Raw genomic sequence first — 22,808 nt, 5'->3', positions numbered from 1 at the left:
ATATTAAGAAATTATTAGGATTTGATTCAAGATTTGATTATGGTTTGATTAAGATTTTATTAGGATTTGATCTAGAATTAGGATTTAGATTGTTTTTTAGAACTTGCTTACAAATTATTTGGTCTAGGATTTGGTCTAGGGTTCAATTAAGATTTCTATTTTTAATACTTTTAAAAAGATTTTTTTGATATTTTTTTAGGACTTATTTATTTAATATATTTCTTTAAGATTAATTTATAAATTTTTTATGTTTTTTTATAAATTCTTTGAAACTTCTTTGGAGGTTTAATCAAAGATTGATTAGCATTGTTATAATTTAGTTGGAGTATATTTAAGGTTCTATTAGAATTGTTAAGATCTTCTTCTTGCAAATTCTATTTTGTCTTTCACAGCCAAGTATCTAATGCATTCTCAAAAAAACTTCACAAAACACAACAACATTGTAGCAAAAGATAGCTTTTTAAGAAATAGAATCATTTTTTTGGCATGAAATGATAATATAAAAGGTATTAATGAAAAAGTTCTTTTCATCTTTTTTAGAAAAGAACAAGAATATTTAAGCTCCAATGAAGTTATTGTCAAAGATAGTGCTAACAACAATAATATTTATCTAGTTAAATTTATCAAGTCACTTAATCCATCTAGAATGGCCAAATTAAGCCCTTGTCTCAAGATTGGATCTTTGGTGATGCTACTAAGAAATATTACTCCTCGCCAAGGACTTTGCAATAGAATCTACTCAGTAATTATATGACTAATGGATAAAGTTTTTAAAGTAAGAATCCTTAAAAGCAAGAATAAGCAAGAACGTCTTGGATTTATAATAAAAATAAATAAGTTCTTAAGGCATTCTATGAAGTATATTGGTTTGGATCTACAACAAACTGTTTTTTTCCATAGTCAATTTTATGTAATACTTTCTTGATCCACTTCTTCATGTTTTATCAAGATTCTTCTTCTTCTAAAGAAGAATTCAACTTCCATGTTAAATATTATTTTTTAGAAGTTTTGATTAGTTAATTATTAATAATTTTTTTATACGTAAATATGTATTTTTAATTATTTATAGTTACAAAATTTGAATTTAGTACATCTTTGAATGCCTAAATATAATTTTATATTTTTTTATGGTTATGCCTTAGCAAATAGTTCCTTAAACAAAATTAACTAATTTTTTGCATATTATACATAACAACAATACAAGTTTAACTAGTCCACTAAAAGTTCTATTGTGTATTTTATTTCTTTGTTTCTTAAAAAAATTGTAGAAATAGTTTTTGGCTCACAAATATATCTTCAAAAAAATGCTTCTTTCAAGTCATACTTTCTGCGACAACAACACAAATTTAGCTAGTCTCTTATATAAAACAGCTCAGTGGAGAGGGAGGGAGAGGGGGACAAATACATGGAATAAACAGCGCAGACAAAATGGCACTCTGATTTGCTGCATGCATCTCTCTTTGTTTTCATCAAAAGTGAAATGTTGGAATTCACATAGCCTTAACAAAGCATGAAATTTTTGTTGAACAATGTGTTTGTTACATGCATCTCTCTTCAGTTTCTTTGTTTCAATATTTAAATATGCGCAAAATTATTCCATTGCGGTATGGCAGATGTAAAATTTTACAATGAAGAGTTCTACTGGAAGGTGTTCAACTAGCATTTTATTACAATTGAGAGGAACGGGAGGGTGTTCAATTAGCATTGTAAACATTCAAAAATATTTTATACTTCAAGGATTGCATTCAAATACAATTTTTAACAACAACGTGCGTTGTTTCATTCATTTGTAAGCCACTGTAAGTATCAATGGATGTTTTTTTGTTTGATTCAGATATTTGTTGTGCAGATACTTAGAGAACATCCAAAGCTCAAAACATTTGAATGTGGATTCCGTAGCACATAGTGAAGCAAAGTTTTTTTTTTTTTTTTTTTTTTTTTATATAAGTTTTGGTTGTTAATATGTTATTTGAAATTGTTTGCTTTCAATATGTGCCGCAGCTTGAGAAGGTTTTTTTGATGTCACATCTGCTACAAGATTCTTCTTCAAACCTCCACGCTCAAATAAAACCCCTTCCTCTTCGCCGAAACAAAATAACCATGAATAACGTTATTGAAAATTATTTGCTTTTGATATATGCCACAAGTAACAGAGAAGCCACTCGCAGCTTGAAATGGTTTGCAAATTGTATCTAACGCTTTATTCTCTCCAATAATACAAAAGCTTGCCTATTACTTATTGAACCTTATGGATCATTGGGTGCTTCACAATCCTAACCACGAAAGCCGTGCATATGTAGCAGCTTGGGAAGCCTTAATTTCCAAAAGTCTCATTTTTTATCATCTAGTTGGCATTCTTTAGCCTTCATCATTTTAACTTTTTAGCTTTCTATTTTGCAAGTGAAAATTGGCCGTTCTGTGTCTACGGACATAACAAACGACATAGAGTTTGTATCCTTGCTAGTGGAGGAAGAGTTTGTTGTTGTGCTACCAGGTAAACATCAACTCTCATCTCAAGAATCGTTGATCATAGTTATCTACCTAAACATGATCTTGCAACATTAATTAGGTGTTAATTAGTTCAGCTTAAGGCGTGGAGGAAAAGATGGAACACAGACCTAAGCTGAATCCAAACACAGGTGGTAACACAAAAAAAGCCAAAACAAAACAAGACCAGGAAGAAATAAAAGAAGCGATGGCAAGATAATGGGTTAATGCTGCAAACTATGAAGTTCAATAGGAGGAACATACTTTGCAGAAATTCTTCAAAACTTCTGATCACAAGGGTAAAACTGGCTTCTTGACTGAAATATTGCTGCAAGAAAGCATCTTTAACAAAAAAACAAGGAGACGGTTGCTACTGCCTCTTTTGACGAAAACTACATCTTTATCAAGGAAGTAACCAGTAAATCCAAAATTATTGTATCTTGAATATACAGGTTCTATTTGTTTTTGCTTCTTTGAATGGAACTTTATGTTTTGTAAGCGTTGTCATGAATGTTTACTCTTTATTACATGAGAAAAAACATGACCTATCTTTTTCTACATTTGCATCACATGAGAAAAAGTTTCAGCTTTTTTCACTTGAAATCTTCTTGTGGATTCTTTTGAATGCAAGGAGTCATAGTTCACGCAGGCGTTGTGAGAGGTTGAAAGTTGTGCGTGGAAAACAAAGGTAAATTTTGGTTCCTGTTTGTTTTTTTTCCGTTTTTTTAGTATTTTCTTTGTTTTTACTTTGTTGGGATTTTTATTAACATTTTGCACCTGATATGTGTGATTTAGAGATGGTGTTGGGGAGGTGAATACTAAGTTTTGATAAATCTGAGTTTTTGTGATCAGAGGTTAGGGTTTAGTGGCTTTCACATGGACGTTTTAAATGGATCATTTTCTTTGTTCTGCACCTTCTTCGATGCTTAATGGTGAAAATGTAACTCAAACAAGGAAACAAGACCGTAATTTTTATTAAAGTTGTGGCTGATTGTGCAAACTCCTCTGTTCATGCTAGAGACAGTCTACTTGAATGAGTGAATTCTCTTGAATTTTATTAAAATTGAGTGAGTGCAATTAGTGGCACAAACTTCCTTTCTATCTTTTTGCCAATCTCCCTTTCTGCCAAAAATTTTAATTTTTTTATAAGTATTGGTTGTTAATATGTTATTGGAAATTTTTGGCTTTCGATTCAATATGTGCCACAGGTAACAGAGGAGCAACTCGCAGCTCTCTTCATTACATGTGACCAGGTAGAATTTGATTTTTCTGTTGACTCACTCAAATCTCTCTTGATTCAAGGTTTTGTCAATCGAGTATTAGAATTAGTCTTCCGATAAGATTGTGTTTTTGATCTACCTACTTTGTTTATGTGTTTGTTTTCACTATAATTTATACAGTTCTTCGTCTGTCTCCATGCAGCTGTAATGGTGGGGTGAAGTACGCTTTTCTCTCCATTCATCTTGATCATTGGGACGCATGTACGATGAAATGAATTTCCAAGGGAAACAACTTCATGGTGTGTGTTGTTCACTTCGAAGAAAATGTAATTTACTCTATTCTATTGTATATTAGTTATAGGAGCAGTAGTTAGCTGTGGCATGGCGATTAATGTTGAGCTTCATTCAGGTGAGGACTGAACCGGTGTTGGTGTTTATTTACTATGGCCTGCTAGCATCCTCTAAGAGTGATTTTGCAGTGTTTGCGAGTTCATGGATGTTGCATGCGTGGAAAGGAGCGGAGCACCAATCTGCATTTCTGATTTGATCATGGAGTCGTGAATTTTATTTAGAGAGTGAAATTATCATGAGATCTACAATAATAATATTGTATGTATCACTTACAATTGAAGCGTTTGACAGGAAGTTGATGTATGTTCGTATTTTGCGGCTATCCCGTTGACCTAAATGTACATTTGACGTGATGTGATTTTATGGAACAACAGGAGCGAGGGGGAGATGTTGCGAAGCGGGAGGCCAAGACCTTGGCTTGCAGCGGAGTGTTCGATTTGTTGGCAACATTGGCAGGGTAGATCCTACAAAGAGCGAGAGGAGAGGACGGTAGCAGGAAGTTCCAGATTGGACATGTTCTTGGCCAGCATATTGTCGGATTATTTGTTAATACGCCCGATCTGTGACCTGTCTCACTATGTTGGTTTCTAAGCCTTTTTCTTTAATGTTAAACACCTCTGTTGGAGGTGATCAGAAGTGCTTCTGTCACACAATGTTCAAAAGGAGTTCGTTTTTTTGTTGTAGACATGAAATTAATGTTGAAAACTTGAAGTGAAATTCTCTTTAACTACAATAGCTTAACAGCCTTGAGAACTCAGAGCAGCTGCAGGGATACATCCCAATGGTGCAAAATACTGTCCATTTCCAGAACATTTCACAGTTTGAAATTCGCTCAAAAAATATTGAGACCCCAGATACATAACACACACAACGGAAATTACAGATTCTCGAGATTGCACATGTTGAACTAGGTAATATAGTCACATGTGTTATGCGACTAATCAGATTTTCAAGATTCCGTGACAACTGCACGGGTTCAGCTAGTTTAGAGTACAAAGATGCTCATGCTTCTCATGGCAACAAACCCAGTGTCTACATGCTGCAATGTCCATAAAAACTACAAGCTAGTGAAAAGCAAGGTTAGCCGAAATTCATGAACCGAAACATTACTGGATTCATTACAACTTTGCATAGAAATGGAAGAGATGCAAAAGCCATAGCAACTCCCACCTGTGGATGTGCAAAACAACAGACAAAAAGCAGAAGGCGAGGGAGTTCTTGGAGGGTATGAAACACAAGTGGTGCTGTAAGCTGAGGTGGCTCTCATCTCAGCAACCATGGCATCAGGCTTCATAGCTGCGTTGTTCAGCTCGTTGCAGACCCATTTGCAGATTCTGCCACCACAGGCTTGCATTTCTGGAACTCCAGCGCCACCTTCACAGTGCACATAGGCTTGTTTTCAGCGCAATGGTACAGACACATGACAGCAGCGGGCGAGAATGTAACATATTTCAAGAAAGGGAGAAAGCAAGATGAGCATTGTAATACCGGAATGTAATACGGATGGGTGCCGATTGCTGCAATCACCTGCAGTCACCGAATTCCATCACCTGGTTAAACTGAGCAGCTCATTGAGTGGTAAGGTATTTCAGGTACCGATCCACATTTTGATTGTTTGAAGGTTTTATATTAAAAAAACGACTGGAGCATGGGATGGATAAACTAGGGTTTAGTGCAAACTGTGCAGTGTGAGCGAGTGTGGTGTGAGGGACAAACCGTCTCGAATCTCTCCCCGCGTACGTTGAGCCGCACCTTCTGCATACCCTTTCTGACGACCACACCTTGATACTCATCCTCGGATGAGTAGACTATGGCGCTCGTGGCGATGAGCTGGTCTCCAGCGTCCACCAATCCTGACTTGTATGCGTTTCCACCTTCGATGACTTCCCCCACCATCACGTTGCCGAATTTATCTTCCTCGAAGGCAATGCCTGAAACGGAGCCATGTTTTGGCAATGATCAGTGGGGTAGCCATCGCTAGATCCTGCTTCGTTTTCCTCTAATTATACGAAACCCTAACAATATGGCGTTTCTGAATGTGGTCGGAAGATAAAACGAAAGAAACGACTACGAGGATTAGCAGGGGGGTGATGCATACCTAGAGGCTTCTTGAGTTCCAGTTTAATTCGACTGCAACCAGCCGGAGGGAGATCGTCATCATTGTCGCTTGCACTTGCAGATGAGTTTGTGTCTGAACCGAAAATGGCATTCACGGGCTGCGACCTCTTCAATTGGTTGCCGCATAGCCCATAGTCAGACTCGAATTGCTTCCCTAAGCCTACGCAGCAGTGGACACACAATGTTTAGCAATTCGCATTGCGCGCACCATCAGACAATTATGAGGAATACTTGAGACAGTTGCTCCGGAATCAGCTGCTCACCGCACGGTTACGCTTCTTGAAGCGAATTGCAAGGTTCATTTCAAATTCAGAAGTAGGACATTGCAGGCATTGGAACTGAAAAATACCTTGAGCATTTTGATCCAAACATCTAACCCCTGTTACGCCGAACACCAAAATCTAGAACAATCCCAGCGGTGAACTGAAATTGGAATTTCGTGTCACGCACAAGTCACAGCAAACCACTTCCTCTCCGAAATTTCACCCCCGAGACTCACCAGCTTGAGAAAAACAAACCAACTTGAATGAAAATTTTGACCAAAAAACAACACTCCACCACGAACTATAATGTCCATTACCCAAATTCGGCCCCCCAATAAACGCCCACGTTGGATTTCTCGCACCAAACCACAGACTTCCATTAGAAACGCCCACACTCTACTCTTAAAACCACGAAACAGACACCACTTTGTAACTATCTAAAACAATTCCCCCGAATCGAAAAGACGAGGAATTACCCAAACGAGGACGTCGAATGGCTATCCCGGGAAGAGATTGCGAGCAGTGCTGGGAGGTGATGCCTGGGGTTGTGGGGGGTGAGGCACAAGGCAATGCAGAGGGGCGGGCACAGGCGAGGGCCATGAGACGTCCCGCCATAACCAACCCCTGGACAACAACAACAACAACGTCGACGACGACGACGATGGTCACCACCACACTGGTGCTGCTAAGGATTGCTAGTGCAAGAGCTGGTTGTGATGGTGGTGGTGGTGGTGGAGATTCGAGATTCGCAGCCTGTTTGAGAGCTGGGTGGAGCTGAAGGCTGGCTGGCTGCGATGCAGTCGATGGCTGGGACGTCACCAGGCTCGGGTTGTGGCTTGTGCACCACAAGACTAGGCTCTCTCTCTCCCTTTCTTCTTCCCCCCTTTCCATGCCTTTCCCTGCATTGCTCACTAATATATATATATATATATATATCTCCGCATCGAAATTTCTAGGACACCTGGCTGATTGCCTGCGCTATTGCTCTAGTTTTGACGCTGCGAGCTTCACTGTGGTCGCTGCTAAACACCATTCTTGAGTGCTTTCTGAGCACTTTTCATGAAATTGAGCTTGTAAGGTGACGCTCCGAAAGTAGAGACATATCCATGTCTGCTTTCCTCTTTTCATGTCCCTGCATTTGTGTTTGTGCTTGTGTATTGTTGTATGTATGTGGGTATTGACAGTTTACTGTAGAACAACATGTTTTTTTTGTCTTGTTTTTTTTGTTTTCATGAATACTGTAATTTTGAAAATTCAATTTGTTTTTATTGTTACTTCGGATAGTGTGATTGCATACTTCGGTAATATGATTGTGAAAGAGCGCACTTTTGTGCTTGAGGATGAATACATTTTCTGGGCACCTCGTGTATGAGAATGTAAAGGGAGTTCAGTAAATTATTAGTACTACTGGTATTATTTCCACACGCGTTACAGTGCAACGCAAGAAAATAAAAATCAAAAAAAAAAAATTAAAAATTAAATAAATTCTGCCCCGAGACAACAACGTCCTGTAGAATAGGGCACAAGCTTTCCCTGCGTCCACAATGGTAAGCAGCACAGACAACGTCGTCACTGCTCAACGGCCACTTATGGTCAGATCCTGTAAGACATGCCTCATTTGAGGCTCTGTTGAAAGAATACTGGAACGAATAGAACTACCCTGCGTGTCTAGATCACAGCCCATTTGGAGCCTTATTGATCAGAAAACATCGATCAAGGAAAACTACCGCGGTGCGTTGAGTGGGGAGCTCCCAAGCCTGGGCGAGGTTCCAGCTTGGCGTGTCTGGCCAGGTCCTAAGCATCTCTAATCACATCTCTGCCAATGAAGGATGGTACTCTTTGTATTATAGTCCACCTTCTACAGGTCTCATGTTCTGCGGAACCCAAGCCTCTCCGTCCACGAAGCTGAGGGACAAGAATGGGACAACTTCCAAGTCTGTGAGTTCATGGGACCAAGCCACTCTGCCAGCCTGATTAGCACCCGGCCCAGTGCATTTGTATTGCCCATAGTACACCGTTCTGCAGACCATGGGACACCGTCACCGTTATTATTTGACCTCGGAGTCAAAACTAGCGGAGCCTTCATTCACTTGCAGTGAGCCGCAGATGTTTCTTCTACGGCGGAACAACTTGTCTAGATTCTAAACCTAGTGAGCCATTCCATGCTTTTTGCATATTTTTTGGAAACAACCCATTCACACAGCATTCCAGTGTTGACTATCACGACAAAGGTTTCTGAAGCTGCATGAGTAAATGTAGCATTAGGAATAGTCAAGGCTAGGCAGTGGGCTTACGCTTGTCTGGTATAATTACCCCAGTCGTACCAGCCAGGAGCATAAATGATATCGTTCATCCACGTGAAGGAGTACACCACTCTTGAGAATGGGCCCCAGGCGCGTCCTAAGTATACTTGGCCAGCTCCTCCAGTGATCCAGCAATACTGGAACGAAAAACCAGAGTTGTCGGTTGCATTTTGCCTCTTCTGTGCAGTAACGGCGCCTGAGGAAGTTGGCACCACATTAAGTTCACATCTCTGCAAGTGTGATGGCAGGTGCAGACAGTCAATTAAATGGCATCAGACATAGGCCAGGTGTACTGTTGTGTCTGAAGTGCAGGATTTGAACAAATATGCAAAAAGGATATGAACAATCCAACAAAGCTGCCTGCGTACTGAATACGAGGTACCGAGCCGTTACAGGACAAAAACAAAAAGTCTCATACGTAGTAGATGGAGAGACCGTCTCCGAAGATGAAGTCGATGCTTCCTTGAATGAAGCACTCCTTGAAGAAGTGACGACCATTGTGGTCATACAATGAATCCTGGTTACCCAGTATGCTGCATCTGTAGAATACCGCAACATCTGAAGTGATTCGTAGAGCCACAGCTTGCATTCCGATGGCTCCTGATTCAGGAGCTGGTGCAGAATTCTGCGCACATATTTCCGCATGTAAATAGAGTTAATTTAGCAATTCCAGTTTACTCGTATATTTTCTAACTGGATTATAGACCGCACTCCCTCGAATGTAGCATCACAGAACCAAAACTAATATCTATTGATTGGAATTGATGTTTCGCACTCACCTGGAATGTCATATTGACAGCCATGAAGAAATCTCCTCCCACGCCGAATGTGGCACTCTCAAAAGTTCGATTATTTGCATTTGTCTTATTGTCATCCCAAACTATCACAGGATTTCCTATTCCTACCATGGTGATGAATGGCTTATCTTTACCAATGTACACCTTCTCCCTGCATTAAATGAGTGACCTAAGTTAGAACGACATAGCTTCTTGCACCTGGTGCTCTGTATGAATTTCTTGTAAATGGATTTTCCAAAACCATTACTTCTCAAAACAAATGTGAGTTCTAGCAGACTCTGTCAGGTGGCGATTCATCACAGAGGTTCGATTTTTCCGAGTATACATATTGAAAAAGCCCAGAGATTTGCTGAGCAGGTAAACACTTCGCAAGACTAAAGTATCTGCTTCGCTTGCCCGGTCCTATTCAACCTAGAAATATGAACAAGCAGAGATTTAAGGCTCACGTGGTAGGATTTACACTAACAGAAGAAAAAGGGTTGCAACGCTGTGTCAAAGAATGGTAAAAAAATGAACATCACCTGTAAATCCCTGCATTAACTTGAATAGTGATGCGGTAGCGGCGAAATATATCACTGGGAATAGAATCCAGAGCAGCCGAAATTCCAGTGAACTGACCTAGCCCATTCTGATCCACGATAATATACGTTGCAGACGATACCACACTCTCCCAATCCAGGTATTGCTTCATCCCGGGGTAGATTTCGGAGAGGTCTGGCTCGGCTGTGGACGGATCCAGGTCCAAAAGCTGAGGATTATTCTTAGCCTTCGCCCTCATAGCCTGCTTCCTCATGTGCTTCTCCCCAATCCTCTTCACCCATTTCGCAAACTCTCCCGAGGCGAGGTCATCTCTCGCTGGCCTAAGCGGTTGCCTGTCTGCGATTTGTTCAGTGGATTGATGGTTATCTAAACGGTGCCTACTGCATGTGATAGTCGGAGGAAAAGAAACCAACAGAATCGCTATGATAGTTACATGGAGGAGAGACATGACAACCGCTGTTACACTAACTACCTCACCTGGTGAGGTATCAAAAAACTATGCTGGAGGTAGGAGCGTCCTCCCCTCCAAACAACTCTACGACCAAAGGGTACGTTCTCGATGACGAGAGAGAAGAAAATTGGAGAGCTGCTACGAAAACTTCAATTAGTGGCAAAGACTAGAAGATTCAGCATCGTTTATAGAACACTAGTACACGGTGGCCAAGAAGCTGGATTTTCTGGCGTACAGCAGTGTCGATGGGTACAAAGCACGTATGGCCGAGTCAAGAATAAATCTATCTAGCTTCTTAAAAGCTATGCATTCGGCATAGCTTGTAGAGTTCCGAAAGCGAACGGTGCAACCCTGAGACGTTCAGGCGAAATGATGCATGGTGAGATGAGGTCCGTAAGTAGTCCAGTGCTTGTCATGAGTCCCTAAGCAGCTTCCGAGTCCCCATCACTGTCGTACGGTGTGTCAAAAGAACAATAAAGCTGGTGTGAGCGATGAATCAGGTGATGGTGGCAATCAGTTGGGGGGGCTGAGCAGCTACCTTGGATGTTGTAGAGCGGAAGTAGTGCTTGGGTAACTAAGTATGAATGCACTGTCAGTGAAGGTGTAGACGGCGCCAGTTGAATTGGTGTCTCGTATAATGGCAACGTTCGCCTGACAGCTGCTCCCCTGACACTTCCACGACTTGTCAGTCTGGAAACACTAGTGTCACACTGGTAACGTGGACATGTCACCAACCTCCCACCGTTGAAACATCGCCAGAATTCCAATTAAATACCGTAACCATGGGTGAAGTTACAGCAGAAACCAAAAAAATATCCGACTGGACCCCGAGTCTCAAGTTATGGTACGCTGATCATTTGGGTAGGAAATTATCCTTTTCACGTGGGATATAAATTTCTGAAAGCTGGGCACAGAATGATTAAATTTATGACAATTTCCTCGCATTCTACTCCCGAATGTCAATTTTGACGGAATTCTGTGTAAGACTGTTTGAGTTCATTTAATTCCATCACGGGAGTTATTGAGCTGGCTTGTACAAGGCTTGGAATCTAGATAAAATCCCTCTGAAGGCCCTGAGCCATCGCTTTAGGAGAGGGTGTGCAGAGTACCTTGAAAACAACCCTTTTCGTCGTACGTGTTGCCTTCGATCACCCTTATACTTGCGTTGAGCATGATCTTTCTTCCCTGATTGTGATCACATTATGCATGTTTCCACTTCGATCCGTTAGTATGGTCAGAGGAGTCATTACCTCCGCGGGGTTTTAACATTTAGGTTCCTCACAGATTCTCTAGCTCATTAATTAGGGAAAGAAACAGTAAGTAGTGTACCATCGCTTGTCGATATCCTAGCTTTTGACTGGGATTGTAGTTTTTCAACATGCACCACTGTGACTTTACAACCAACGGTAAACAAGATGATCTTAAACCGTTCTATGTCAAACTTTAAAGTCGCAGAAGTTCGTGAGTCTTTTTGTAAAACACCTCAGTTTCATTGCAATGTAGTTGTCTCAATCTAGACTGTAAGACAGAACTTCTTCATCGACGTTCTATCTGGAATCAACATATGAACATTTCATAGGGACCCCAATTTCTTATTTAAGCAAAACACAAAGGTTACCACGATGCAATGAAAACGACTTCAGTTTCAACCAGTGTCTGCAGGATTATTGCAAGAATAAACTCAACCAAAGATGACGGAGCACGGCCCTCTGAGAGGATGAATTTTTAGTTGACTGCATTCAATGGGTTGAATCTCCCATCACGCAGGCGTTCCAGGCTGGCTTTGTGGTGGAGTTGTGCTAAAAATTCATGAGATGGTAGCTTTTGAGGTCGTTAGATTCAGCCCTTCTACTTACGTACATCATTCACAAGCTGAATTTCTGAGGAACACAGTTCCAACATCCAATAACAGAAACTTCGTTTAACTTGGTACAACGACGCAATTTAACCATTATCATGCACAACCTGCTTAGCACTCACCGTGTGAGCTACATATCCAGTATTGGTTCTCAATTCATTCTCTCGGTGTTTTCTTTCTCCTTAACAATCAGTGATTTTTGTTTTGTATAATTCAGCATGAGTTTAAAGAGAAGTACTTTGTTTTATACATGAAAGGAAAGAGAACTACTTTGTTTTGTATAAATCAGCAGCAGTTCTTTCTATTTTTATTTTTCAAAATTGTCTACGACACGAGAGCTTCACGACAAAGTAGTACAGTTGATGCATTCAATGACCGAACTGTAACTTACCAATCTGCAATAATGTTTCTCTCAGGCTGCTCAATTCTAGGAAATTGACAAAAAGGGGCATTGCAAGTGAAACCGAGTACATTGAATAAGAATATCTTGGCTCTTGATTCCATTGGTGATGATGATTCATTCACCATGAATGGAAGTTGTGTGTGCCAGAACAATGCATCCTTAGAACTCATGGGTTGTGGATGAGATTCCCCGAATTTTGGTCACTCTCAAAAAACCTCCTACAACTACAGGAACCGAAGTCGCCAAAACAAACATGTCTCACTTCAAAGAGTGCGCAGATGATTCTCACAGTTTAAGTCCAAGGGAGGGTCAAAGTGAGAGTCCTTGTCCTCCAAGAGATCACCCCAGATCTTCGTGACGTTCATTTCGATACGAAGTCGGCATACACAGCAAGACAAACTCAGGACTCGACTAGGGAAAGGCGGTGGTTTATCGATTTCCTCTAACACGAGAAAACACATGATCTCCACTGTCTCATCGAGTTGGTAAGCATCTGTCACGAATCAACCGAGGAAACGTTTCTGAAACTGTGTAGTCATCGAAACTTCCGCGAAGAACTCCCGCACCGTCAAGGGTTGGATGATTAACTGCCGAGAGCAAGACTCTTCCAGCAACTTCACGCTTAAGATTTCAGCGACCCCATCCACCTGCAACCACCGCTAACTCCACAAACAGGGCACCGGGGCATTAGGTTGCTGTAACACAACAGTTTCCCGATATTCCGAAAACACTTTCCCTCAACACTAATGTTGGAATCCAGAAAATCGTTTCCATGAGAAGTGGATCCGACCACAGAGACGTTGTCCCGACCTTGGATGTTGAAGCATGTGCGAGCAGTGGAGAAATTTACCGCTCTCAACCGCAAGAGTTGGGGCATCAGTTCAAGGCCGTTGCTGCTTGCAAGCAGATGGAAAGGACAAGGACCCCCGTGGAGTTCTTTGTATCTAATTGCAGCACTTTTGATAATCGGTTTCCTAGGCTGTTGTTTCCCGATGGTGCATCGACACATCTACATTCAGAAGGTTCGGCATTTGTGTGCTGGACTTGATGAAGTGTAGGGAGCAGATTATACGGCACTTAAGTCAGCAGCTAAACTGTGAAGAAAGTGGGGGATGGGATGATAAATGAAGCTTTCATTTTTATGCTCAGTGGAGTGATCGGTGGAGGGCATGAAACGATCCATCGGTGAGAAGTGGTTTCTCCCAGGGCCGAAGCACTCTGTCGGTGAGCAGAAAACTAACTGTTTTGTACTGGATTTATGATACTTTTCATATATGGATGTAGGACACAGTTCATCCAACTTTTTTGGACGAAGTTCATCCATGAACGGCGTGCATTCGTCGCCCGAATTCCTTTCATCGCTGAGAAGTATTAAAATTCCTTTCACTATTTAATTTTGAAGTCCATTTGGAATTAAGGTTTTAAAATTTATCATTATTTATTTATTTATTTATTTATTTATTTATTTATTTTTATGTTTATTTTTATCTTTGTAGTTTCCAATATGGCATACTCATATGTCTTGTATGTGGCATCTATTCATCTTATAGATTCAAAGTATATTATTTTTTATGTTTCATTAACTTTATTCTTTTTTGTGACTTTCATTATTTATATGTGAATTTATCATACATGATGAATTTTAAACTTTAGCCATAACAAGTGTACCATGGTTTTCAAACCTCCCACTTCTTCTTTGTTAACAAAGTTTAAAAATAATAACTTTTGAACTCTATAAAAATTTCAAGTAATAAACTTCGTTTTAAAAACTTTATTTATATGTACAAGTTAATATTATAACAGATACTAGATTACATCTGATTATCTTTTGTTTATCGTTATTTATTTATTTGTGGCTCCACAAAATAAGCAGTTATTTTTCTAAATATCATTTTCATTTGATTATTAATATTTTAAATATTTTGTCGGGTTTTGATGTTTTTTACAATAAACTTGTTAAAATTTGAACAAAAAAATAATATGACACACACACACACACACACACAAACACACACACATATATATATATATATATATATATATATATATATGTAACACTTGCAATTAAAAAATAATGTTATTTTAAAAAAAATCTTGCTAAAATGTGAGATTTTCTCCAAAACAAATCTCTTCAGAAATAATTTTGAAATTTAGGTTTTAGAGTCACTTTGAAAATCAATATTTCAACAAGAAATGGATTTAAAAAGAAGAAGTATTATCTAAAATAGTCTTGATTAATAGATGAAAGCATATAAATTAACTTTTAGACCAAAAAAAGATTCAAGAAAAATTTAATTATCTTACACTTGACTTTTTATTTCTACAAGTTTATAAATGAATAAGTGTTGTGAAGAATTGAATAAACAATATTTGTATATTAAAAAAATTAACACTATGCTAATTTTTTTTAGTATACTTTAATTCTAATAAATAAAAATTTCAGGAAAAGGATGAAATAAAGTGCACAACATATTCACTTAAAACATTATCAAATATTATTGGTTATTCAAATATTGATGCTAAATATGTGCATAAATTAAAATTGTTAACTAGAAAAAATAATAATAATCTAGAATTTGTAGATACCGCCAAAAAAATTGTTTTAAATTATCAAAGAATATTTAATTCTTATAAAAAAATAATTAAATTCGCAATTTTTCTTCTACGTATGTCTAAAATCTCCCTTCCTCCAAAATTATGCCAAGTTTTTATATATTTTCCATCTTGGCGTACCTATGTGCCTCGTGTAGATAAGGAATCCCCGAAGCTCCCTCGTGGACGCCGAAGCTGGGCGGCTCGGTTGGGTTACGGCGAGGGGACGAAGACGGAGACGGAGCTCGGACGAAGACTAAGATGGAGTGGGGACGAAGCGGAGACGGAGATGGTGCGGGAGTGAGCTCGAGCTGGAGGAAAGGAAATCAGCGGCGACGCTATTGCGAAGGGGTGGTGGTGCTCGTCTCGTCTTCCTCCTCCTCCTCCTCCTTTGAGACTGTGCTTGCTTGCTTGCCTTCTCTGCCTCTGGAGGTCGTGATCCTCTACCATTGCACTTTCGGAATTGTCTTCGTTAGCCATGTCGGTCCGGCTCGCGGCTTCGTCACGTCCCGGTGCTATTGCATCCCGCCATGACTACACTCACCAGCATCAGAATCCAGTGAAGGCCGTTGCTGAGAGCTCTCGAGTGAGCCCGCTGCACAACCGCCTTTCTTCTGTCGCAATTCGCTCTGGATCTTTTTTTGTACCTGTCGCTGTGGAGAATGGACCCCGGCCTTGCAAGTGCTTGACAGGTAGTCGGTGTGGCTTGGAATCGGATTTGAATGGAGATTGTGTGGCACAGAGTCGGCGAAGGTTGTGGCGAGCACAAGCGTCGCAATCCGGGACCGCCTTGAGGCCTGAAGTGGAGACGGTTGGATTCAATGACGGGAGTGCCACTCGGTTTGCGCCGCTGATCAACGGGTGCTGGACTCTGGCTGGTGGCCATGGCCGTGTCGTGGAGAGCGAGATTATCCATGTGATGGAAATGTATGCTCGGAGTGGACTGACGAGCTTCGATACTGCGGATATCTATGGGCCGAGTGAGAGCATTCTTGGCGCCTTTCGGGAACAGTGGATGAATAATAAACAGGAGAACGATGGACTTCGAGACGTTCAGGCAAGGCATCGCGCGTACTTCACGTTTTCAATGCTTTATCGTTACAATTCAATTGCGCGCCAATTTCGACGGAAATATGCAAATAGAGACACAGTAAACAGTAAACTGATTCATGTTCTTCCATCTCGAACGATTGCATGCAATGGTTTCCTATTCTATTTGATTGTATGGAGCTGTGGAGAACTTAATTCAATTTTGTTGTGATTCAGATATTCACGAAATTCTGCCCCAACATCTTTCGTATGAAAATGACTCCTCAAGTGGTCGAACAATCAATCAGGCGGTCCATCGCAGCGTTGCGAGTACCAAAACTTGACCTCGTGCAAATGCATTGGTGGGACTACGACATGCCTGGAATGGTTGACGTTGCAAAGTCGCTTGCAGAATTGAGGGAGAAAGGTCTAATCACAAGCATTGGCGTCACGAATATGAGCACAGAAGCGCTTTCTCAAATCATCGATGCAGGGGTTCCAGTTGTTTGCAATCAGGTACTTATTATTCCATCACATATATGAATATAAACGTCGAATGGACAGTCAATTATATCATGTTGTAGTGGGATTACTCAGGATTCTATTATGAACTAATTGCAATTATTTAGCCACTTCAAAGCAGCGTAACATGGTTAACTTAATATGACAAAGGCAGCTTAAACTCGTGCCCCTTATAAGATTATTGCCGCACTACTAAAAGTATTTCTATCATATGTTGAAGGTACAATTTTCTTTGCTGGATCAACGACCACGAATGGCGATGCTTAAGTACTGTAAAGAGAGGGACATTAAACTCTTCACTTACGGGACGCTTGCTGGGGGTTTACTATCAAACCGATATCTAGAAGAAGGTAAGAAAGGCCTCTTTGGAAAAGTGAACTACACTACACCAGATCTCAATACGTCCAGCTTAAAAATGTACTGGCGTGTTGTGCGAGAGGCTGGCGGAGAGGGCCATTGGAGGAAGCTGCTGAGTACTTTGGGCGAAATTGCTGCTTCAAAGGAGGTTAGCATCGCTTCTGTTGCATTAAGGTGGGCTATGCAGCAAGGACCTGTGCACCCCATTGTTGGGCTTAGAAATTCGACTCATTTAGATGATAATTTAACAGCTTTGAGCTTTTCTTTAGAGCCTGCCGAAATGGATAAAATTGAAGAAGTTCTGAGAACAAGCCAGGGACCTCGTGGGGACTGTTACGAAATGGAGCGGAGTTGATAGGTTTGATTAAGACTTTAGACGAAGTAAATGAACAGTACACCGAAATCGTGTACTAATTTCTCAAGTCTCACACGTACATACTTAGAAATTATTCAAAGAGCAGCCAATTGTAAATCTTTGCCTTCGAATCTCACTTCGAGCTATGTAAGCCATTGCCTCTAGAGAAATACATCAATGGCATCCTTCACTTCTTCTACACGAGTTACCTGTGTGGGTTGGCAGGGTTTGTTCTTAATACCTGCGTCAGTTGGAAAGTTTTTGTCCTGACAAGCATCTCATGTAACCCCACTTCTTTCAGTTGTGTTACCTTATGGCTTTTGTTTTCGCCAACTGAACCAAGCATGGGTCCCATGAATCATGCCAATCTGAGTTTCAACGCTTGCGCATAGGACAAAAACGGCATATCAAGTTTGAGGATTCTGTCTGTTTTGCTGTACTCGGCTTGCACTTCCATCGGGGAAACATAGAATTGCAGCTTCACCTGCACTCAGAAGGACAAATTTAATGTCAGAGCTGGAACCAATATAGCTAAACAGATCAACGATAAGCCTCACGTTTTAGATGGGTGAACAATGTTGGGTATTGCACCTCTAAAAGGCCATATGCCTCGGTGTCGATGAAAATGCCATTGCTCGTCATGTGTACATGCATGTCTTCTAGCCCAATCTGCGGCTCAAATCTCAGCAAGTAGAATCTTAAATAAAGGGGTTCTACGTCTCACATTGAATCGAAGGGAGGAGAAGCTAACAGCGCCAGATGATGAACAGTGTCTTGAACAATTGATATCACACAGCATCACATACAAGTACAGGAGGGTGCGATGCTTACGAAGTCTACAGGAAAAGTCACAATGGTGAAAACAGTGACCACTGGCCTGCCGACATATTCGACTTGTACTTTTGGTGTTAGCAAATTCTCAGGCAGAGGTTTCTGCGGCACATCTTTTCCGTTCGATTTGCCACAGTCTCCAGACATTTCCACTTCCTTTTTCAGTTCCTTGAACTTGAATTTACCTGTTGTAGGCCTTTTCGCAGTCGTTCTAATTGTCTCCTTGGAATCAATGGGCGCCTCCAAGTTCTTACATGATGACTCTAGGCTTGGAACACAGGACGACGTGTTCAAGTCCGAAATGAAACATGGATCTTTTAGATCCAATTCGGAAGATTGAGGAGTATTCAATTCGCGAAACATTGCTGATGGTAGCCATGGCTCTGCTGGGGAACTCTGGGTGGGCAAGATCTCCTGGGGATAAGACTAAGTCAAGGTCTACGAATAAGACAATAATCTAACTCTTTGATGAGAATAAAATAGTTCGATTTGAACTCGAGAATAAGCTTTCCGTGAACGACGCTTATATGAATGCTCTCTGCAATATTTAATGCACCTACTCTCTTCGGAGCATTATGTCGAGTTATAACTGGTACTCAATAAACTTTTACATTGACTCAAGTGTCATATTTCATAAAATGAGGATACAAACTTGGAATCTTGTAATTCCAAGCTCTGAACAGGCTCAGATGATGCGCTCGTTTCCAGAGTTTTAGACTCCACGCTTCCAGTCGTTATGACGGGCTGGTTCTTGGGCGCAACTTCAGTTCTTCCATCAGCATCAGAAGCGTGGAAATCTGGTACCCACTCTGGCAGCTCAAAATAGCGATCAGGATCGACACCTTCATCTAACTTGCAGTTTTCTTGGGCTGCATCATCTGGCAAACCTCTTCCCTGTTTGTCACGTAGGAGCAGAGGAATGGTGGGTTCTGCATCTTCATCGTCATCTGGATACAAAGCGTTGAAAAGGTACTGGACGAATCAGGGCATTTAGAAAATTTGATGCATTGACAAAATCTTCTCTCGTCATTCTCCTGTTTGTTTAATCTTCAAAAAGACCTCTTCTGTCTTATTTCTTGCATTCTGGTCGATGTATCTCAAGAAGATGCCAGACAAAGATCATGACCAAAGACGAAAATGACATTGGATTCTGATTACAATCATAAGACAAACTATGAGCCTCCTATTAGCTTTGTGGAAAGAAGAGAATATTTACCACGAAGTTCAGAAATGATGGGCCCCTTCTTGGGGTCAATCCGAATTCTATGTTTGCCGACCTCCTTCCCTTTGTACTTTCTCTCCAGTATTTTGAAATCTGTTGACATTTTTTAGCAGATAGGTCACACACAAGCCCTCGGCTAAAGCACTGTGCAAGTTGATCGTTCAACATGATCTGTTGAAATTGGTGGGTTATCAGCACTGAAGATACTTCTTTCAGGTCTTGAGCTTGTGAGTACCTTCATCCCTCTTTCACAATTCATTTGACAATGGACAAAATGAAGTCGAATTCAATAGAGAAATTTACCAACGCTGAGCTGAGTCTTGTATTTTTGGCTTAGCCAAGTCAGTGCCATGTCAATGATGAAAACCTTGAGGGTCTTCACGGACATGGCTGATTCCACCACCGTGCGATTGTAACACACATCATAGATCGCATATGTTTTCCCCTCTGCATCGTTCACATGGATTCCTTTAAGCTGAGTACCCCTCACAATGAAATGCTTAAAACTTCTCTTACCATGATAGAAGACTACGTGCTCATGTCCCAATACTCATAAGTTGTGTGGTCATCAGTACTGTCAAAAATATATTATTTCAAAGTGGAAAATGCCCAGGACCAAAGAAGCCTAACTCTTATCCTTCTGAAAAACGGGGTCCAGACAACTGCAAGGAAAGCGCAAATCGGGACAATCGGGATCCTCGGACGGATCGAATCTCTGAAGCTTAGTCTTTAATTCATCAATTGTTTCTATGGTTTCCTCTCCATAGTCTGGAGTTCCAATCTGACCCACAACAGACAATTGAATTTAGAATTTTTGGCAAGAAATTTTATCAAAAGAGCGTAAGTAAAGGCAATCACATTAGCAGGGACAATTTCTATCATTAATTATTTTTAAACTTCCTGAAAGAGACTGAAACATTATGCTTTTAAACATAATCAACGCAGTTATGGACTAGGTTATTAAAAGCAACTTGATCGCTCGAGAGAAATGCAATCGTCAGCCCTAGAGTGAAGACTGTTACCTTATGGGAACCGCATACGTTTATAAACACTTTCTGCTGCTTCTCATTCTTTGTCTTCAGCACGAAGAACGGCTTAGGGATAATCTCATCGCTTGTGGGAGCAAGTGCCGGCTGTGTAGCATGTGATGGAATCTTCATGGCTTCGTCGATGGGGCCGTCTGTTGGGTAGTCTTTTGGGAGGCCACTTTGCATGGCTTCAAGTAAAGTCTGTCCGCCAGACATCCCCAAAGTACCTTCACAAGTTATACAGTCGTAACGGATTACCCAAAAGTTGCTACGATTTCAGGGCTTCAGATGCACTCTTCGACACGTTAAAGACGGTGCATAAAGACAATAGCATTATGAAAGAGATTTGACCTAAGTTCGGGTGCTAAATCGTAAACATGGTCTGGTAAGTCCAATATCTGAATGCATGTAAACTGAAAGTAGATGTGTTTGCCAGGAGATGATAAGGTGGAAAACTCACATCAAGTTCAGGATTAGGTTGTCCAATTCCTTCCGCTCGAGCTTTTTGGTAAGCCATGAGCATTTTCATCACGTTTTCAACCTCAACATTCGAGACTCCTTCGCCTGCAGGCCCAGGATGGCGATAACGGACCTCCTGATCCATCGTCATTCTTGGAAGAATGCTCTGTCTAACTCTTCGTGTCAAAATCTGATCTGATCAATTAGTTGTCCATCAATTTGCGGGTCATTGGGTAGAAATGAGTAAGACGAAAAAGATGAAGCGAATAGTGCTGTTAAAGTCCAATTTCTCCCTCAAACTCGTGTTTCATGCAACGGCTTCAGTAGTTAAGCATGCCATGCTCGAACACCATCGTGCGGTTACACATTGTAACCACTACATGAGGTCAGGCAGCTTGTTAAGTCAGGTCTTTGTCATCAGGTCGCGTCAACTACAAAGGCAACCATCATTGATATCAGAAACTTCAGATGAAATGACTGTAAAGGGGAGCAGTATCGATTTAAGATAATCTTCAGGATCTTCATCACTCTAAGTGATTCAGGGAGACTTTGCAAAACTTGACCTTGAAGCGGAATTGAGCCCAGCCTCTCAGGCTCTCCGCGTTAACGGCGTATCTCAATCCCAAAATTTCTTCATATTGCCCAAATGTAACACGTCTTGCTGAGTCTAGATGACATTCAGAACAAGCATTGTGACGCTGAACCCTATTTTAGTTCTTGCAATATCATAGAGAGGAGAAATGTGGAGATAAGGCCAGTAGCTGAATGTTTAATCCAGACGAGTCTTGTCTTTCAAGAGCTGGACAAGGTGTAGCTAAAAAAAACCTAGTGATGAAAGACTGCATAATTTGTAACAATAACAGCTTCAGAAACTTGGAGCACGCTTTTCCACTTGACACAACCTTGAGTTGGTACTGTAGGAATCTGTCAGGGAGGTGAACTCAACACGTACTTGCAGCTCCAGCGTACTCCATGGTAGTTCAAACTGTGATATATGAGGAGTATTAGCTGTTTATGACATTGAGTTGATCCAAAAAATTGATGCATTAGATAGAAGAGAATTACTAAATTCACCAGAGAAGCTACGAGCTGGAAAACCTAGGGATGCTTTTGATCTTCGGTATTGTCAAGTGTTGATATTTGACAATCGCTAAGGTGTGTTCTAGCGTTTCTTATATTAGCGAAATATTGCCCTAATTTCGTTGCCTAATGAGGTGTTTCAACCGGATTGTTCTTGTTGTTTTCTTTTTCTTTTCAATTGCTAATACTCACCATTGTTTTCAATCTTTGTTTCCAGTCTTCCAACAATTTTGGACAAGGATGACAAAACTTTGCTAGCAAGGACGTGGCTAGTAATTCCACATGCATGTAAACCTTGTTGGAATTTATGACCAAATTCACATCCTTCAATTTGATGACATTGTCATAACCTTGACATGTAAGTATGTTGTTGTATTATGTGGAAAATTAATCTCGGAATTCACTCAGCACAAGGTTGTTCACAACTTATAATCATAATAAAGTTTTAAACAAACTTTAATTATCTATTAAAAATTATAATCAAACTTTAATCAAATCTTAAAGAATCTTAAAGAAATCCTGAAAGAATCATTACATAATTT

At 40.5% G+C, this 22,808-nt stretch overlaps 5 protein-coding genes and 1 long non-coding RNA gene across 13 annotated transcripts; 2 read left to right on the top strand and 4 right to left on the bottom strand.

Annotated features, from left to right (window-relative positions):
• The first annotated feature begins 746 nt into the window (after nt 1-746).
• Nucleotides 747-4,926, top strand: LOC141045221 (uncharacterized). 2 transcript variants are annotated; one of them, XR_012217222.2, is made up of 5 exons: nt 747-2,494; nt 2,640-3,175; nt 3,696-3,740; nt 3,910-4,033; nt 4,433-4,926. It is a non-coding gene; the product is annotated as an uncharacterized LOC141045221 (long non-coding RNA). The 2 variants fall into 2 exon arrangements; XR_012217221.2 differs by having other exon boundaries at nt 3,910-4,116.
• Nucleotides 4,927-4,960: 34 nt separating this feature from the next.
• Nucleotides 4,961-7,347, bottom strand: LOC112280597 (uncharacterized). The gene is made up of 5 exons (XM_024516239.2): nt 6,916-7,347; nt 6,157-6,336; nt 5,775-5,989; nt 5,547-5,585; nt 4,961-5,432 (listed from the first exon to the last, which is right to left on the bottom strand). The coding sequence occupies exons 1-5, from the start codon at nt 7,328-7,330 to the stop codon at nt 5,364-5,366; spliced, it is 918 nt and encodes a 305-aa protein (XP_024372007.1). The 5' UTR covers nt 7,331-7,347; the 3' UTR covers nt 4,961-5,363.
• A 459-nt stretch (nt 7,348-7,806) lies between these two features.
• On the bottom strand, nt 7,807-11,089 carry LOC112280596 (putative pectinesterase 53). Its single transcript, XM_024516238.3, has 5 exons — nt 10,061-11,089; nt 9,522-9,690; nt 9,161-9,367; nt 8,734-8,972; nt 7,807-8,458 (listed from the first exon to the last, which is right to left on the bottom strand). Exons 1-5 carry the CDS (start codon nt 10,525-10,527, stop codon nt 8,284-8,286), a joined length of 1,257 nt encoding a protein of 418 aa, XP_024372006.1. The 5' UTR covers nt 10,528-11,089; the 3' UTR covers nt 7,807-8,283.
• A 1,485-nt stretch (nt 11,090-12,574) lies between these two features.
• LOC141045244 (uncharacterized) lies at nt 12,575-14,000 on the bottom strand. Of its 2 annotated transcripts, none has more exons than XM_073533030.2 (2): nt 13,642-14,000; nt 12,575-13,450 (listed from the first exon to the last, which is right to left on the bottom strand). In XM_073533030.2, exons 1-2 carry the CDS (start codon nt 13,798-13,800, stop codon nt 13,295-13,297), a joined length of 315 nt encoding a protein of 104 aa, XP_073389131.1. In that variant the 5' UTR covers nt 13,801-14,000; the 3' UTR covers nt 12,575-13,294. The 2 variants fall into 2 exon arrangements, with proteins under 2 accessions (XP_073389131.1, XP_073389132.1); XM_073533031.2 differs by having other exon boundaries at nt 12,575-13,438.
• Nucleotides 14,001-15,649: 1,649 nt separating this feature from the next.
• Nucleotides 15,650-17,845, top strand: LOC112279317 (pyridoxal reductase, chloroplastic). Of its 2 annotated transcripts, XM_024513646.3 has the most exons (4): nt 15,650-15,969; nt 16,126-16,440; nt 16,650-16,928; nt 17,155-17,845. In XM_024513646.3, exons 1-4 carry the CDS (start codon nt 15,862-15,864, stop codon nt 17,644-17,646), a joined length of 1,194 nt encoding a protein of 397 aa, XP_024369414.1. In that variant the 5' UTR covers nt 15,650-15,861; the 3' UTR covers nt 17,647-17,845. The 2 variants fall into 2 exon arrangements, with proteins under 2 accessions (XP_024369414.1, XP_024369413.1); XM_024513645.3 differs by having other exon boundaries at nt 15,650-16,440.
• On the bottom strand, nt 17,674-22,808 carry LOC112279315 (uncharacterized). 5 transcript variants are annotated; one of them, XM_073532388.2, is made up of 10 exons: nt 21,750-22,808; nt 21,188-21,617; nt 20,722-20,928; nt 20,330-20,480; nt 20,003-20,146; nt 19,694-19,792; nt 19,127-19,424; nt 18,478-18,898; nt 18,238-18,315; nt 17,674-18,130 (listed from the first exon to the last, which is right to left on the bottom strand). In XM_073532388.2, the coding sequence occupies exons 2-10, from the start codon at nt 21,335-21,337 to the stop codon at nt 18,005-18,007; spliced, it is 1,674 nt and encodes a 557-aa protein (XP_073388489.1). In that variant the 5' UTR covers nt 21,338-21,617; nt 21,750-22,808; the 3' UTR covers nt 17,674-18,004. The 5 variants fall into 5 exon arrangements, with proteins under 5 accessions (XP_073388489.1, XP_073388490.1, XP_024369411.1 ...); XM_073532389.2 differs by having other exon boundaries at nt 22,139-22,808; XM_024513643.3 differs by having other exon boundaries at nt 18,478-18,891; nt 19,126-19,424; nt 21,188-22,808.

The sequence above is a fragment of the Physcomitrium patens genome, chromosome 3 (assembly GCF_059467195.1).
Source record: "Physcomitrium patens ecotype Gransden chromosome 3, ASM5946719v1, whole genome shotgun sequence".
NCBI classification, from domain to species: domain Eukaryota; kingdom Viridiplantae; phylum Streptophyta; class Bryopsida; order Funariales; family Funariaceae; genus Physcomitrium; species Physcomitrium patens.
Note: the sequence above shows the minus strand (reverse complement) of the source record. Positions and strands in the feature narration are given on the sequence as shown.

What these genes read in the sequence shown, in the direction of transcription:
- LOC141045244 (XM_073533030.2), bottom strand. Translation starts at nt 13,800, where the DNA reads ATGTGTCGATGCACCATCGGGAAACAACAGCCTAGGAAACCGATTATC. An exon ending in AACTCTTGCGGTTGAGAGCG is followed by an intron (nt 13,451 to 13,641) that starts GTAAATTTCTCC and finishes TTGTGGAGTTAG; the next exon opens with CGGTGGTTGCAGGTGGATGG.
- LOC112280597 (XM_024516239.2), bottom strand. Translation starts at nt 7,330, where the DNA reads ATGGAAAGGGGGGAAGAAGAAAGGGAGAGAGAGAGCCTAGTCTTGTGG. An exon ending in CATTCGACGTCCTCGTTTGG is followed by an intron (nt 6,337 to 6,915) that starts GTAATTCCTCGT and finishes ACTGCTGCGTAG; the next exon opens with GCTTAGGGAAGCAATTCGAG. An exon ending in GGAACTCAAGAAGCCTCTAG is followed by an intron (nt 5,990 to 6,156) that starts GTATGCATCACC and finishes GCTCCGTTTCAG; the next exon opens with GCATTGCCTTCGAGGAAGAT.
- LOC112280596 (XM_024516238.3), bottom strand. Translation starts at nt 10,527, where the DNA reads ATGTCTCTCCTCCATGTAACTATCATAGCGATTCTGTTGGTTTCTTTT. An exon ending in GTTAATGCAGGGATTTACAG is followed by an intron (nt 9,691 to 10,060) that starts GTGATGTTCATT and finishes CATTTAATGCAG; the next exon opens with GGAGAAGGTGTACATTGGTA. An exon ending in GGTAATTATACCAGACAAGC is followed by an intron (nt 8,459 to 8,733) that starts GTAAGCCCACTG and finishes CATGGTCTGCAG; the next exon opens with AACGGTGTACTATGGGCAAT.
- LOC112279315 (XM_090249237.1), bottom strand. Translation starts at nt 21,337, where the DNA reads ATGACGATGGATCAGGAGGTCCGTTATCGCCATCCTGGGCCTGCAGGC. An exon ending in ACGTATGCGGTTCCCATAAG is followed by an intron (nt 20,481 to 20,721) that starts GTAACAGTCTTC and finishes GTTGTGGGTCAG; the next exon opens with ATTGGAACTCCAGACTATGG. An exon ending in TGACTTTTCCTGTAGACTTC is followed by an intron (nt 18,316 to 18,477) that starts GTAAGCATCGCA and finishes TTTGAGCCGCAG; the next exon opens with ATTGGGCTAGAAGACATGCA.
- LOC112279317 (XM_024513645.3), top strand. Translation starts at nt 15,862, where the DNA reads ATGTCGGTCCGGCTCGCGGCTTCGTCACGTCCCGGTGCTATTGCATCC. An exon ending in ATGGACTTCGAGACGTTCAG is followed by an intron (nt 16,441 to 16,649) that starts GCAAGGCATCGC and finishes GTTGTGATTCAG; the next exon opens with ATATTCACGAAATTCTGCCC. An exon ending in TTCCAGTTGTTTGCAATCAG is followed by an intron (nt 16,929 to 17,154) that starts GTACTTATTATT and finishes CATATGTTGAAG; the next exon opens with GTACAATTTTCTTTGCTGGA.